Source organism: Gopherus flavomarginatus, chromosome 1, assembly GCF_025201925.1.
Source record: "Gopherus flavomarginatus isolate rGopFla2 chromosome 1, rGopFla2.mat.asm, whole genome shotgun sequence".
Classification (NCBI taxonomy): Eukaryota; Metazoa; Chordata; order Testudines; family Testudinidae; genus Gopherus; species Gopherus flavomarginatus.
Genome location: NC_066617.1, coordinates 109,558,405 through 109,571,123, shown reverse-complemented (window position 1 = coordinate 109,571,123; position 12,719 = coordinate 109,558,405). Strand labels below are relative to the sequence as shown.

Sequence of the window (12,719 nt, the reverse complement as noted above, 5' to 3'; positions counted from 1 at the left end):
AGAAGCGTCATTTAAAATTAAATTAAAATGCAGATCTTACCAGTTTAGTGTGATCGTTGCCCTTACTTTTCCTTGCTGATGAGTTTTCCAATGTCTGGCACGTATTTGGATACTTTAAGCTACACACAGGCTTCTGAATGATCAGTTAACCAGCTCTGAGAGGGACAGAGGGCAGATTTCATGTGTGAAAATACCTGTTCACACGAGTATGTGGATCCAAATGCTGAAAGCATTGCAAATGCAATTTTCTTCAAACAGTTAAATTTCACTGGTAGGGACATCCAGCAGGTCAGAATAGAGGCCTCATGATCTCTAGCGGTAGCTTTAAGTGCACTCTGCAGATCTCCAAACTTTGATGCCCACAGTTCTGAGCTTTTTAACTGAATGAGCTGCATTTCAAAATCTTCAACACCCGTCCACTGAAATACAGACAAATCTAAGTCGCTTTCATTGAACTTTTCAGGTTTAATTAGAAAAGAAAGCATTGGGCCAAATCACAGGAAATCTTGAAATATGTGAGAAAATTCTGGTTCCAGTTCTTGCATGTACATTCCAATCTCATCGACACTGACAGTGCAACATGTCAATAGCTCTTTTATGTGTTGGAAGTAGCGGAAAGTTTAAGTTTGAATATCCCGAGAAAAAACTGCTAGTTTTACAACAAATGCCTTCCAGGCTTCATAAAGATTCAGAACCGTTTGCCCTGCACCCTGGAGACGGAGGTTGAGTTAGTTTAGGTGAGTGGTTGTAGCAGGGTGGTTATCCTACCCCTGCCCTAAAGGGCTTAAACCAGCCCTGGGAGGGGGCTGTGGCTGGAGAAAGCAGCTCTAAAAGGCTGGGCTGATTGAGGGAAGTGGCTGCAGCTGGGGCCATGCCCCAAACAGACTCAGCTGGCCCTATAAAGGCAGAGAAGCCAGGGGTAGACAACAGTCTCCCTCTGCCTGTAGAGGGAGAAGGGTCTGACTGCAGGGAGCTAGTGACAGGGTACCTGTGTGAAGCAGGGCTGGGAAAAGGCAGAGGAGCTGGGGAGTTCCAGCCTGGAAAGGCCCAGGCTGCGGCCTAGGACAAGGCCAACAGAGGGAAGCCCAGGGGAGGCAAAGGCAGCAGGTCCAAACCCAACCTTGCCAGTGATGAGTAGGCTGATACTGCAGTCTGCCCCAGGGCATGGGGGCTAGACGATGACTGGCAGTAGCCTGATACTGAGGTGAGGTGGGGATAGTGGGTGGGGGTTCCCCAGGGAGGGGAGGTCCTGAGAGAAAGAGATTACTACCAGGGGGCAGCACCTCAGCGAACAGGGCACCGGGTCCTGAGAGGGACATGAGGGGCCAAGACGCAGCAGATCACTGGCCTGCAGAGGGCGCTGCAGAGGCTGGAAATTGAACCAATTCCCTGAGAGACCGGCAAGAGGTGCCGCAAGAGTGAGTCTGCTCCTCTACAGTGGTGGTATCAGTTAGAAACATGAGCTTACACAGCCATTTGTCCTCATCCAGTTTGGGGTAGTTTTGTCCTTTTTCCAACACAAAGGCCTTGATTGCATCAAAACAGTTTACAAAGCGCACAAAACCTTGCCACGACTTAGCCACCAAATGTTGCTGTGAAGTGGAATGTCATTATAAGAACAGTCCATCTCTTCTAGCAGTGCTTGAAACTATCTGTGTGTCAAAGCAGATTGAGCAACAAGGACATTCACAATTTGCACTACTGTATTCATCACATTTTTAAGCTCTGAATTAGAAATTTTAGCATACAGGTTTTCTTGATGGATGATACAGTGAAATTTGACTGTTGGGCGGCCAATTTGATCTGGGGGCAGCTGCAGAGCCCTGGGCTGAGGCCAGCAGCAGAGCTCCGAGCTGGAGATAGAACCCTAGGCCAGCAGCAGAGCCCTCGGGACCAGTGGCCGGGACCTGGGGCTGGCAGCAGGCTGAGCGGGACTTGTGGACAGGACTGGGTGGCTGGCATCCAGGATTCCAGGATGACAGCAGAAGCCCCAGGACCGGTGGCTGGGACCTGGGCACTATGAGTGCCACTCAAAATCATCTCACATGCTGCCTTTGGCATGCATGCCATAGGTTGCTGACCCCTGTGATACACTCTGACCCCCAGATCCCTTTCTACAGTACTCCTTCCTAGGCAGTCATTTTCCATTTTGTATGTGTGCAACTGATTGTTCCTTCCTAAGTGGAGTACTTTGCGTTTGTCTTTATTGAATTTCATCCTATTTACTTCAGACCATTTCTCCAGTTTGTCCAGATCATTTTGAATTTTAATCCTATCCTGCAAAGCTCTTGCAACCCCTCCCAGCTTGGTATTGTCTGCAAACTTTATATACATACTCTCTATGCCAGGGGTAGGCAAACGTTTTGGCCCAAGGGCCGCATCTGGATATGGAAATTGTATGGCAGGCCATGAATGCTCATGAAATCGGGGGCTGGGGTGTGGGAGGGCATGAGGGCTCCAGCTGGGGGCGGGGCTCTGGGGTGGGGGTGGGGATGAGGGGGTAGAGGTGCAGGAGGGTGCTCTGGGCTGGAACCGAGACATTTGGAAGGTGGGAAGGGGGATCAGGGCTGGGGTAGGGGGTTGGGGCATAGGAGGAGGTTGGGGAGGGCAGGCTCTGGACAGCACTTACCTCAAGCAGCTTCCAGAAACAGTGGCATGTTCCCCCTCCAGCTCCTGTGTGGAGGTGAAGCCAGGCAGCTCTGCACACTGCCCTGTCCTTAGGAGCTGCCCCTGCAGCTCCCATTGGCTGCAGTTCCCGGCCAATGGGAGCTGCGGGGGCAGCCCCTGGGGCAGGGGCAGCATGTGGAGCCCCATGGCTGCCCCTACACGCAAGGCCAGCTCCAGGCACCAGCCGACCAAGAACATGCTTGGGGCGGTACCTTGGAGTGGGGCGGCACTCGGGTTTGTTTGTTTGTGTAACCCTTCTGCCCCTCTGAGTTGGCAGCAACAAGGGCCAGGTTCAGTATCCAGGGGTTCCGTTTCAGTAACCAATGCATAACCGGCTCGAGCCCCCACCCAGTGACCTGGGACCTCACATACCACACCCCCCTGGGCGCCTCTAGGAGGCAATACTTCCCCTCTCGCAAGCACGGAGTCTGAGTGTAGCAAAATCTTTTTAATAAAGGAAGGAATCACTGCGGCATCCCATTGGAGAAACACCACAAACAGGGTTATAACACAAACCATAAACAAAAACCACCTCCAAGTACGTTTGGCATTGTCCTTTTTCCCCTTAGGGTTTTAAGTCCAATCACCCCAAAGTCCAACAACCCAAAAGTCTCTGGTCAATGCCACCCCAGAGTTCGAGAGTTTATCTGTAGAGGTCCCTCCCCCCAGCCTGGGTAGAAAGGGGCACCTTACGTGGTCCGGGGCCAACTGTCCTGCCTCTCCGTGGGTTCTGCTTCTGCCTTCTCCACGAACTGCTCCGCTTTACCAGCTGCTCCACTCTGCTCCTCCAGCAGTCCTCAGAAACTGCTCCGCTCCATGAGCTGCTCCAGTTCTCTTTGCAAACTGCTTGGCTCCGCTCGCTCTGTGGGCCGCTCCACCCATCCCACAGCTACTCCGCTCTGCCAGCCGCTTTGCTGCCACCAGCTGTCTTGTGATCCGCTCCAGCCATCCCCCGCAACTGCTCCACTCCACCAGCTGCTCTGTTCCACAGTATAGCTTCAGGCTCCCCCACTAGTTAGCACAGTACTCAGTGCTCTCAGCTCAGTCATTTCAGCTCTTTAGTGATTTCAACTCTTAGTGATCTCAGCTCTTAGTAGGGGAGCCCCAGTGCTAGTGCACCATTAGCCCAAAGTGAGTTCAGCTCAGTAACCTGTATTTAGATTCTTGAGGGAATAAAAAAAAATCAACTCTGACATTCCACAGTGGAGAGAGGAGGGGGTGGAACTGGTGCTTCTGGCTCCACAAGGAGACTGCACCACCAGGCACAGATCCCTGTCCCCAACCTCTCTCAATTCACTGGGTTTTGGAACCCATGTCCCTTGTCTAGCAAGTACCACCCAACTGAGGGTGAGTCATTTGTCACCAAGCAGTCCCACAGCTCGGCAGTCTGGGATAGGGTAGGCGTGCCTATGCAAATACACTCTCTGACATTCTTTCCACCAGATGTCAGGGTAGAGCTTATCCTGACTCTGCTTACATTTGTTTGTTTTGGCTGGGCGGCGCTCGGAGCAGGGAGTGTTTCGGCGCTGCTCGGGGTGGGGCGGGGGCTTCGGGTGGCATGGCGCTCAGCGGGGAGAGGGGTTCGGGCAGCGCGGCGCTCAGCGGGGAGAGGGGTTCGGGCAGCGCAGCGCTCGACGGGGCGGGGGCCTCAGGCGGCACGGTGCTCAGGAGGGCGGGGGCTTCAGGTGGCACGGTGCTCAGGAGGTGGGGGTTTCCGCGGTGCTATATGGTGCTGGCGGGGGGGTTCGGTGGCACGGCGCTCGAGGGGGTGTGTGTGTTACAGCAGGGTGGCACTCTTTTTTTTTTTTTTGCTTGGGGTGGTAAAAAAGTTAGATCTGGCCCTGTCTACATGTAGGAACTGGTGGGGGGACATGATGCTGCTTCTGGGAGCCCTGCAGAGTGGGGCAAGACCTTGACCCCACTCCCTGGCTGGAGCGTTGGAGTGGGACAAGCCCCAGACCCCGCTTCCTGGCGGGAACTCAGGACTGGATAAAATGTCTGGAGGACCAGATGTGGCTCCCGGGCCGTAGTTTACCCAAACCTGCACTATACCATTATCTAAATCATTGATGAAGATATTGAACAGAACTGGACCCAGAACTGATCCCACCCCAATCGATATGCCCTTCCAGCTTGATTTAAGTCTAAATTTCCTGATTTTATTGTCCAGTTTAAATTTTCAAATGTTAACATTCTTTTAATGTAGCCGTTTGCATATAAAATAGCTTAACACCAGAAAGTCAGTTTCTAACTCCATGAATCCGTCCCTCCTGATAGGCCAGCCAACAGTGCAGTGATTTCTCTGGCATTTGGAAACTACATATTGGAACCATTTTTTGCCCCCTGTGCAGCCCCACTTCCTGCTGTGAAGCTCGTTGCTCTCCTGGGGTACTGTAAGTATAAAGCAGATATAGGTCTAAGCCACAAAATTTCAATTCAGATTTTGAAATCTTTCTCCACAAATTCACAGGTGTTTACATCCAGGGTTTGGGCTTGTCCCATTACAAATAAAATGGTGAAACTTGGATTGCATAGTAAATGCTGAGCCACCCAAAGTTCAGGGTCTGCAGTTCTGGGTTGGGCCCATCTCTGGAAAAAAGCAGGGAGGAAATGAAGTGACACAGCTGATGTAAATGGGTCTGTGGATTGCGAAGCTGGGTGGAGAGTAGAAATCATCACTGGCCATGCATTGCTATCAGATTGGCTGGGAAATGAAAACAGAGTTGTAGCCAGCAAGTTTCAAGGTCTGTTTTTACTTATGGTCTAGTAGTGGCTAGATGCTGCGTCAGGCTGATGACATTTTGGAAGAAAGGAATTGGAGATGTCTGGGTTTTGCACAGTGATGCTGGGAGCAGAGATTCTGTATATGGTGCAAGCTCCATCAAAACGTAGCAGCGTATGGCTCAGACTTGGGAATGCCAACTAGTGCAGTTGACAGTTGAAAGCTTCCATGCTTTTCCAGTCCCAGTAGATTCAAATTCAAGAACTGCTCTGAGGCAGAGAAGCAAAAATGAAATTGCACTTATGGATTATTTCATCAGCCAAGCACAGATTACACAACAGGAAATGTGAGGGAAGTGAACTAGATTGTTCTCCACTCTCAAGGTTGTAACCTTATTTTCCCCTTGAAATGTCATGCTCTGGGTCATTTATATGGTCTTAAAATATCTGTCACTCTGAACATTCTGATCTCTAAGAATTCTTCCCAGCACCAAGGGCAGGGAGTGTTGCTGTCTCTATTCAGTGTACTCAGGGCAATAGGCTGAGACAATGGGAAAAGCACGAGAGTAAAATTTGTCTAATTTATTCTGAGCCCCAGCTATATATGGTGTTCTTTGCCTTCTCCTCCAGACATAGTCCTCATCCTGAACTCTTGGAGTGTCAGCTGGAGTGCCAGGCTTCAGAATGTCCTATCTGTCATCAAACTCCTGGCTCTCACACTCATCATTGTGCCAGGGATGATGCTTCTGGCCCAAGGTGGGTCTGCTCAACTGTGATCTGTGGGAGGGCATTCATTAAGGGCTTGTCCACATGGGAAGGTCTTACCTTTTCAATGTATAATTCTACTGGCTTAGGCCTGCTCTACACTATGAGTTTATCTTGAATTTAGCAGCGTTAAACTGAATTAACCCTGCACCTGTCCACACAATGAAGCCTTTTATTTCTATATAAAGGGCTCTTAATATTGATATCTGTAATACTCCACGATGAGGGGAGTAGCGCTCAAATCAGTATTGCCATTTCTAATTAGGGTTAGTGTGGCCGCAATTCGACAGTATTAGCCTCCAGGAGCTTTCCCACAGTGCACCATTGTGTCCGCTCTGGACAGCAATCTGAACTCGGATGCACTGGCCAGGTAGACAGGAAAAGCCCCACAAACTTTTGAATTTCATTTCCTATTTGCCCAGCGTGGAGAGCTGATCAGCACAGGTGACCATGCAGTTCCAGAATCAAAAAAAAGCTCCAGAATGGACCGTATGGGAGATACTGAATCTGATCGCTGTATGGGGAGATGAATCTGTTCTATCAGAACTCTCTTCCAATAGATGAAATGCCAAAACATTTGAAAAAATCTCCAAGGCTATGATGGACAGAGGCCACAATAGGGACTCAACACAGTGCTGTGTGAAACTTAAGGAGCTGAGACAAGGCTCTCAGAAAGCCAAAGAATCAAATGGATGCTCACGGAGGGAGGGGCGACTGACGACTGTAGCTATCCCACAGTTCCCGCACTCTCCGAAAACCATTTGAATTCTTGGCTGAGCTCTCAAAGCCTGAAGGGTTAAAAACATTGTCACGGGTGGTTCAGGGTATATATCATCATCCCCCACACCCCCTCCATGAAAGCAAAGGGAAAAAAATCCTTTCTCGCCTTTTTTCAATGTCACCGTATGTCTACTGGATGCTGCTGGCAGACGCGGTGCTGCAGCGCTACAGAGCAACATCCCCTTCTCTTCCCTTCCCTTCCCTTTTGGACAGCAGACGGTGCAGTATGACTGATATCCGTCATTGTTATCCTGTGAGTGCTCCTGGCCGGCCTTGGTGAGGTTGGCCGGGGGGGCCTGGGCAAAAATGGGAATGACTCCCAGGTCATTCTCTTCTTTAAGTTTTGTCTAATGGAGATTCACTCCTGCCTGGAATATCATGGCAGCTGGAGGCTGCCCTCCTCTCCCCACTTTGATCTCTGCTTGCAGAGGCAATAAGGTCAGTGTTGTTTCTTATTTATGCATTCTTTGTTACTTCATCACACAAATGTGGGGGACACTGCCATGGTAGCCCAGGAGGGGTGGGGGAGGAGGGAAGCAACGGGTGGGGTTGTTGCAGGGGCACCCCCCGTGAATGGCATGCAGCTCATCATTTTTGCGGGATGTCTGGGGCTCTGACCCGGAACAGCCGTTTGCCTCTCTGGTTCTTTAGTAGGCTTGCCTGATAGTCTAGGCAGGACCGACTCTTCATCAGACAAAACATAAAGAAGGGAATGACCTGGGGAGTCATTCTCATTTTTGCCCATGCGCCCCCAGCCAACCTCACCGAGGCCAGCCAGGAGCACCCATGACAGCCGCAGATGGTACAGTATAACTGGTAACCGTCACTGTCAACTTGCAAAGCAGTAGACGGTACAGTATGACTGGTAACCATCTTTGCTAACTTGCAAAGGCAAGGGAATGCTGCTGTGTAGCGCTGCAGTACTGGCTTTGGCTACAATGAAGCTTTACAGGCTGCAACTTTCTCACTCAGGGGTGTGTGAGTGAGAAAGTGAGAAAGTGAGAAAAAACACCCCCCTGAGCTCAACAAGTTACAGAGCTGTAAAGCGCCAGTGTAAACAGTGCCCCAGCACTGGAAACACGGCTCCCAGCGCTGCAAGTTAATCCCCACGGGGAGGTGGAGTACGTGCAGTGCTGGGAGAGCTCTCTTCCAGCGCTGGCGCTGCGACCACACTCGCACTTCAAAGTGCTGCCATGGGAGCGCTCCCGCAGCAGCGCTATACAGCTGCAAGTGTAGCCATACCCACAGTGTCTGTTAGCAACATCCAGTAGACATACAGTGACAGTGAAAACTGGCTGAAAGGGCTCCATGGTTGCTGTGCTATGGCGTCTACTCAGGCAATCCAGGGAAAATGGCGCGAAATGATTGTCTGCCATTGCTTTCACGGAGGGAGGATTGAGTTACCCATAACCACCCGGGACAAATTTTTGGCTCCATCAGGCATTGGGATCTCAACCCAGAATTCCAATGGGCGGGGGAGACTGCGGGAACTATGGGATAGCTATGGGACAGCTACCCACAGTGCAACACTCTGAAAGTCGACGCTAGCCTTGGTACATGGACGCACACCACCGAATTAATGTGCTTAGTGTGGCCGCGTGCACTCGACTTTATACAATCTGTTTCCAAAAATCGGTTTCTGTAAAATCGGAATAATCCCCTAGTGTAGACATACCCTTAGTTTAACAGATATAGTTACACTGGTATAGCTCCCAGTGTAGATGCTCATATTCTTAAATGTGTGTCATTTTTTTTGTTTTGTTTAGCTTAAACCCCTTCCAAAGCACATAAGCTAAACTGAAAAAGGGCACTCATATCAGAACAATAGTGGGCACATTGGGAGTTACACTGGTTATATATAAAACTATATTGGTTTAAATTCACACCTTAGCTTATATTGGTATACCTTTCCTTTGTAGACCAGTCCTCCACAGTGTATAAAGTTGGGATAATAAATCTTGTGTCCTCATTTTATATCTTCCACTGAGAGAATAAGGGGATTGGGGTGAACGTTCATATTTCTGGATGTCATCTGGAACCAGCTTCATGGGACATGCAAAAAGCCCATCAGGCTGGCTGTGCTTCTGACCTGAACCCAGAAAATCCTCAGCAATTTATTGCTCAGCATGCCCTCAAATGACACTCTGGATGCCTGGCACCACCCCCGTGGTAGAAGGAGTCACGCTAGTGATGTCTGAGAAGTGTGGTCAGAGACCTCAGAATTACAGGTTGTACTTAATGTAACTATATAGGGATTGTAAATCATCACAAACAATAAATCAGGGGTGGCCAACCTGTGCCTGAGAAGGAGCCAGAATTTGCTAATGTACATGGCCAAAGAGAGAGAATAATACATCAGCCGCCCCCTCATCAGCTCCCCGACCCTGCCTGCCAGCTGCCCTGCCAATCAGCGCATCCCCTCCCTCCCTGTGCCTCATGCAGGAGGCTCTAGGGGGTGAGGAGAAGAGCAAGGGCACAGCAGGCTTGGGGAAGGGGGAGGGACAGGCAGGGCCTTGGGCGAAGGAGTGAAGTGGGAGCAGGGCCTGTGGCAGAGGCAGGGGTTAAACAGTTAGCATTGAAAAGTTGGCAACTGCAGCTCCAACCCCAGTGTCGGTGCCTATACAAGGAGCTGCATATTAACTTCTGAAGAGCCGCATGTGATTCCGGAGCCACAGGTTGGCCACCCCTGCAATAAATCGTTTTATTATGTATTTATTAATCAGCAAATATGTTAGAAGATACATAACCTCCCCCAAACATAGGCAGCTTTCTCCATTGTACCCCTCACCTTTCCATTGATCCCAGCAGAGAATTTTGTCCTATCTTCTCTCTTCCTTTCCTTCTTGCCTTTCTTTTTGTCCTTCTATTGTAGTTACCATTTCTTATGTGTTTTAAAGAACACTGTCCCTTCTTTCTAGGCTCTTTAATATCTAGGCTGCTTAGTTTTCTTCAACCTCAGCTTTCTTTTGATTCCACGAGCTTTGTTTTCTCAATCACCTAATAAAATGGGATCCCCATCCAAACCATCTTTGTTTCTTTCCATCTCGACCATCTCTTCAATTTTTCTTCCCTCTCCAGCAGTCAGCGGAGAGAGAGCAGGGCAGTGTAGGCAGGGAAGTGTGCTTTCATGAAGTTGCTCCAAAGGACCACTAACTCCACTCTTTGTGCTAGCTCCTAGAGCTCTTCGTTTTGTGGTTCTCATCATGAGGCTGGGGTCGGTGCTTGTGCTGAGGAGTCAGGGTAGCACAGTTTGAGCAGCGTTAGCTGGCTGCGAAACCTCGAAGTAGAGCACACATCCAGAGTTGGGGGTCAGGGAGTTCATTTCAGGTCTAGAAAGAGGTTTTCTACAAGTACAGACTCTCTCAGGCCATGTTTGGCCTCCTCAGCTCTATGATCTGCTTTCTCCAGAGCAGACTGTGTGTGAGAGAGGGAACCAATCACTATCACTCCTCTTTCAAAAATCTCTTCTATAGCAGAGCTTGTATTGTGCACTAACAAGTCAACTGAGCTCTGTGAATTAAAGTAACAAAACAAATCTGAAATTCATTATAAATAATTGAAGATCCTGCAACCACAAACTCTTGGGGTTGTATGAGAAACAGAGAGAAATTGAACCTCTTCTGCAAATGTTTTTTTGCAACACTAGAGGGGAAGTCTCTGTCTCCAGTGCTCTCTAACCCTGCGTTTCTCTCCTTTTTTTTTTAGGCCACACTGAAAATTTCCAGGATGCTTTCAGTAGTCAATCGCTGGCTTTGGACAAGCTGCCCTTGGCTTTTTATGCTGGGATGTTTGCGTATTCAGGCTGGTATGTGCAGTCAGGGTCCTTTAACAAATGGCACCATCTACTCCTAAGTCTACGGTGCTTCTCCTGAGCCATAATTTAAACTCTGCCATAACCTGTCTTCTTTTGCTCTGCAGGTTTCAAACTAGCTTTGTGCGAGAAGAACTGGTCCGACCGGAACGGTAAGAATAGGAGAGGGGCCTTTAAGATCAGCCACTGGAGACAGCATTATTTCAAAATAAGCTGCCTTTTAAATGGAAAGAGAAATAAGTGCTAGTTCTTCTAAGTGCCTAGCATGGTAGTAGTGATCTGTGAGTTAAAAAAAACCCAACAGCTTTGTTCATTAGCGCTTTGTCTCTCTCCTGCTTTTGTAGAAATAACCCACTGGCTGTGATAGTGTCTGTGGTCGCTGTAATTGTGGGGTACATGCTCACCAACGTTTCCTATTATACAGTCTTGACAGCAGAGGATGTGCTGGCTTCCCAGGCTGTGGCTGTGGTGAGTTGTAAGCCCATTATTAGTTTACTTTGGAGGGATCAATTTACATTAAGTGGGTGGGGATGGGGAGGCTTCTAGGATATGGACAATAATAATGGATTTTATAGCGGAAAGGCCTTCAGCTTTGTCACTTTTCAAGAGTATCACCAAGCAATAACAGCTTGAGGTCTTCAAACCACAATTTGAAGACTTCAGTAACTCAGACATAGGTTAGGGGTTTGTTATAGAAGAGGATGGGTAGGGTTCTGTGGCCTGCTTTGTGCAGGTCAGACTAGATGATCATGTTGGTCCCTTCTGACCCTAAAGTCTATGAGTCTATGAACATCTCTTAGCTTTGCCTGAGGAGATGGAATAACAAATAGAGACAAGATGGCAGTGGGGGAAGAGGAATAGGTAATACAGACTTGGGAGTAAGTGGTGTTCTGTTTTAAGCCTTTCAGTGGAAGGCCATCCAGCTCTTTCCATTAATTCTGATGCCATTCAGGGATTACTAGGTTGTTTCTGAATTGAAGCGTGTCTTTCCTCCAGAGTTTTGCACAAAAAGCTTTCCAAAGACTTGTCTCCGTGATTCCCATCCTGGTTGCCCTGTCCTGCTTTGGAACCATGAATGGGGGGATCTTTACATTTTCAAGGTCAGATTCTTTTAAATCTTGCTGACTGATTCGTAGTATAAATAGGAGGAGAACACTGGCACCAAGTCTGTTGACAACTCACAAGTAGATATCACTCATCAGCTAGTTGACACACAAGCAATCCTGGGAATTGCTGGTTATCCAAGGCAGTGCCAGAACATCCTGGCCTCTAACATGAGAAATGAACTTGGAAACGTGGCCACTTCTTGGGGACTTATGGGAAGTTCCCAGAGAATAAAGGGAGTTTGACTTTGTTTTTCAAAATCTCCCACAAACTACTGTTTCAGGAAGCTGTGCCAGGAACTGTGGGATAGATTAGCAGAGGATGGTGCAGCTACAAGGATGTAGTCAAGTACAAGTGTGGACTTGGGGCAAAACTGCACCCTAATGAGCATGGTTAGTGTGGACAGCCTGTATTGTCGGTACTTATGCTGGCTTTATGTCACTCATTCAACTACCAGTGATTCAGTTCTCTAGTGCAGATGCAGGAGACTCGAACTCAGGTTTTTGTACTGCTCCATGTCTTCCCTCAGGACCCTATTTGTGGCTTCAAGGGAGGGTCAATGGCCTCCTCTCTTCTCCATGATCCACATCCGAAGGCACACTCCCCTTCCAGCCGTCATGTTAATGGTGAGGCGATCCGATTTTACAATGGGAATTTCTACTGTCCTGCAGTTCTGATTGGCTTCTTATTTTACGTGTCACTATGCAGAGTCTGGATAGGTGTGTGAGATTTTAAAGAGAATCAAGTTACTCTCAGGTCTCTAAAGAGTAAAAAGGAGAGAATACTGCAGACAGGTTTCTGTGGATATTCATTGACACCTGCAAACAAGTTTACATTGACTGCATATTGCAAAGTATTATCAAAGTTGCTT

The 12,719-nt window shown here is 48.7% G+C and overlaps 1 protein-coding gene across 5 annotated transcripts in view; it reads left to right on the top strand.

Annotated features, from left to right (window-relative positions):
- LOC127047511 (cystine/glutamate transporter-like) overlaps nucleotides 1-12,719 on the top strand; it is a 35,306-nt gene that overhangs the window by 14,626 nt on the left and 7,961 nt on the right. For 4 of the 5 annotated variants that reach the window (XR_007773395.1, XM_050945882.1, XM_050945891.1 and 1 more), the window contains exons 4-10: nucleotides 4,945-5,060; nucleotides 6,019-6,144; nucleotides 10,639-10,738; nucleotides 10,852-10,896; nucleotides 11,089-11,212; nucleotides 11,741-11,844; nucleotides 12,378-12,474. Coding sequence is in view for 4 of the 5 variants with exons in the window: in XM_050945882.1 (XP_050801839.1) it covers nucleotides 4,945-5,060; nucleotides 6,019-6,144; nucleotides 10,639-10,738; nucleotides 10,852-10,896; nucleotides 11,089-11,212; nucleotides 11,741-11,844; nucleotides 12,378-12,474 (712 nt within the window). In the remaining variant the exon portion in view is untranslated. The remainder of the gene's footprint in view (nucleotides 1-4,944; nucleotides 5,061-6,018; nucleotides 6,145-10,638; nucleotides 10,739-10,851; nucleotides 10,897-11,088; nucleotides 11,213-11,740; nucleotides 11,845-12,377; nucleotides 12,475-12,719) is intronic. The other variant, XM_050945910.1, reaches the window with a different exon arrangement.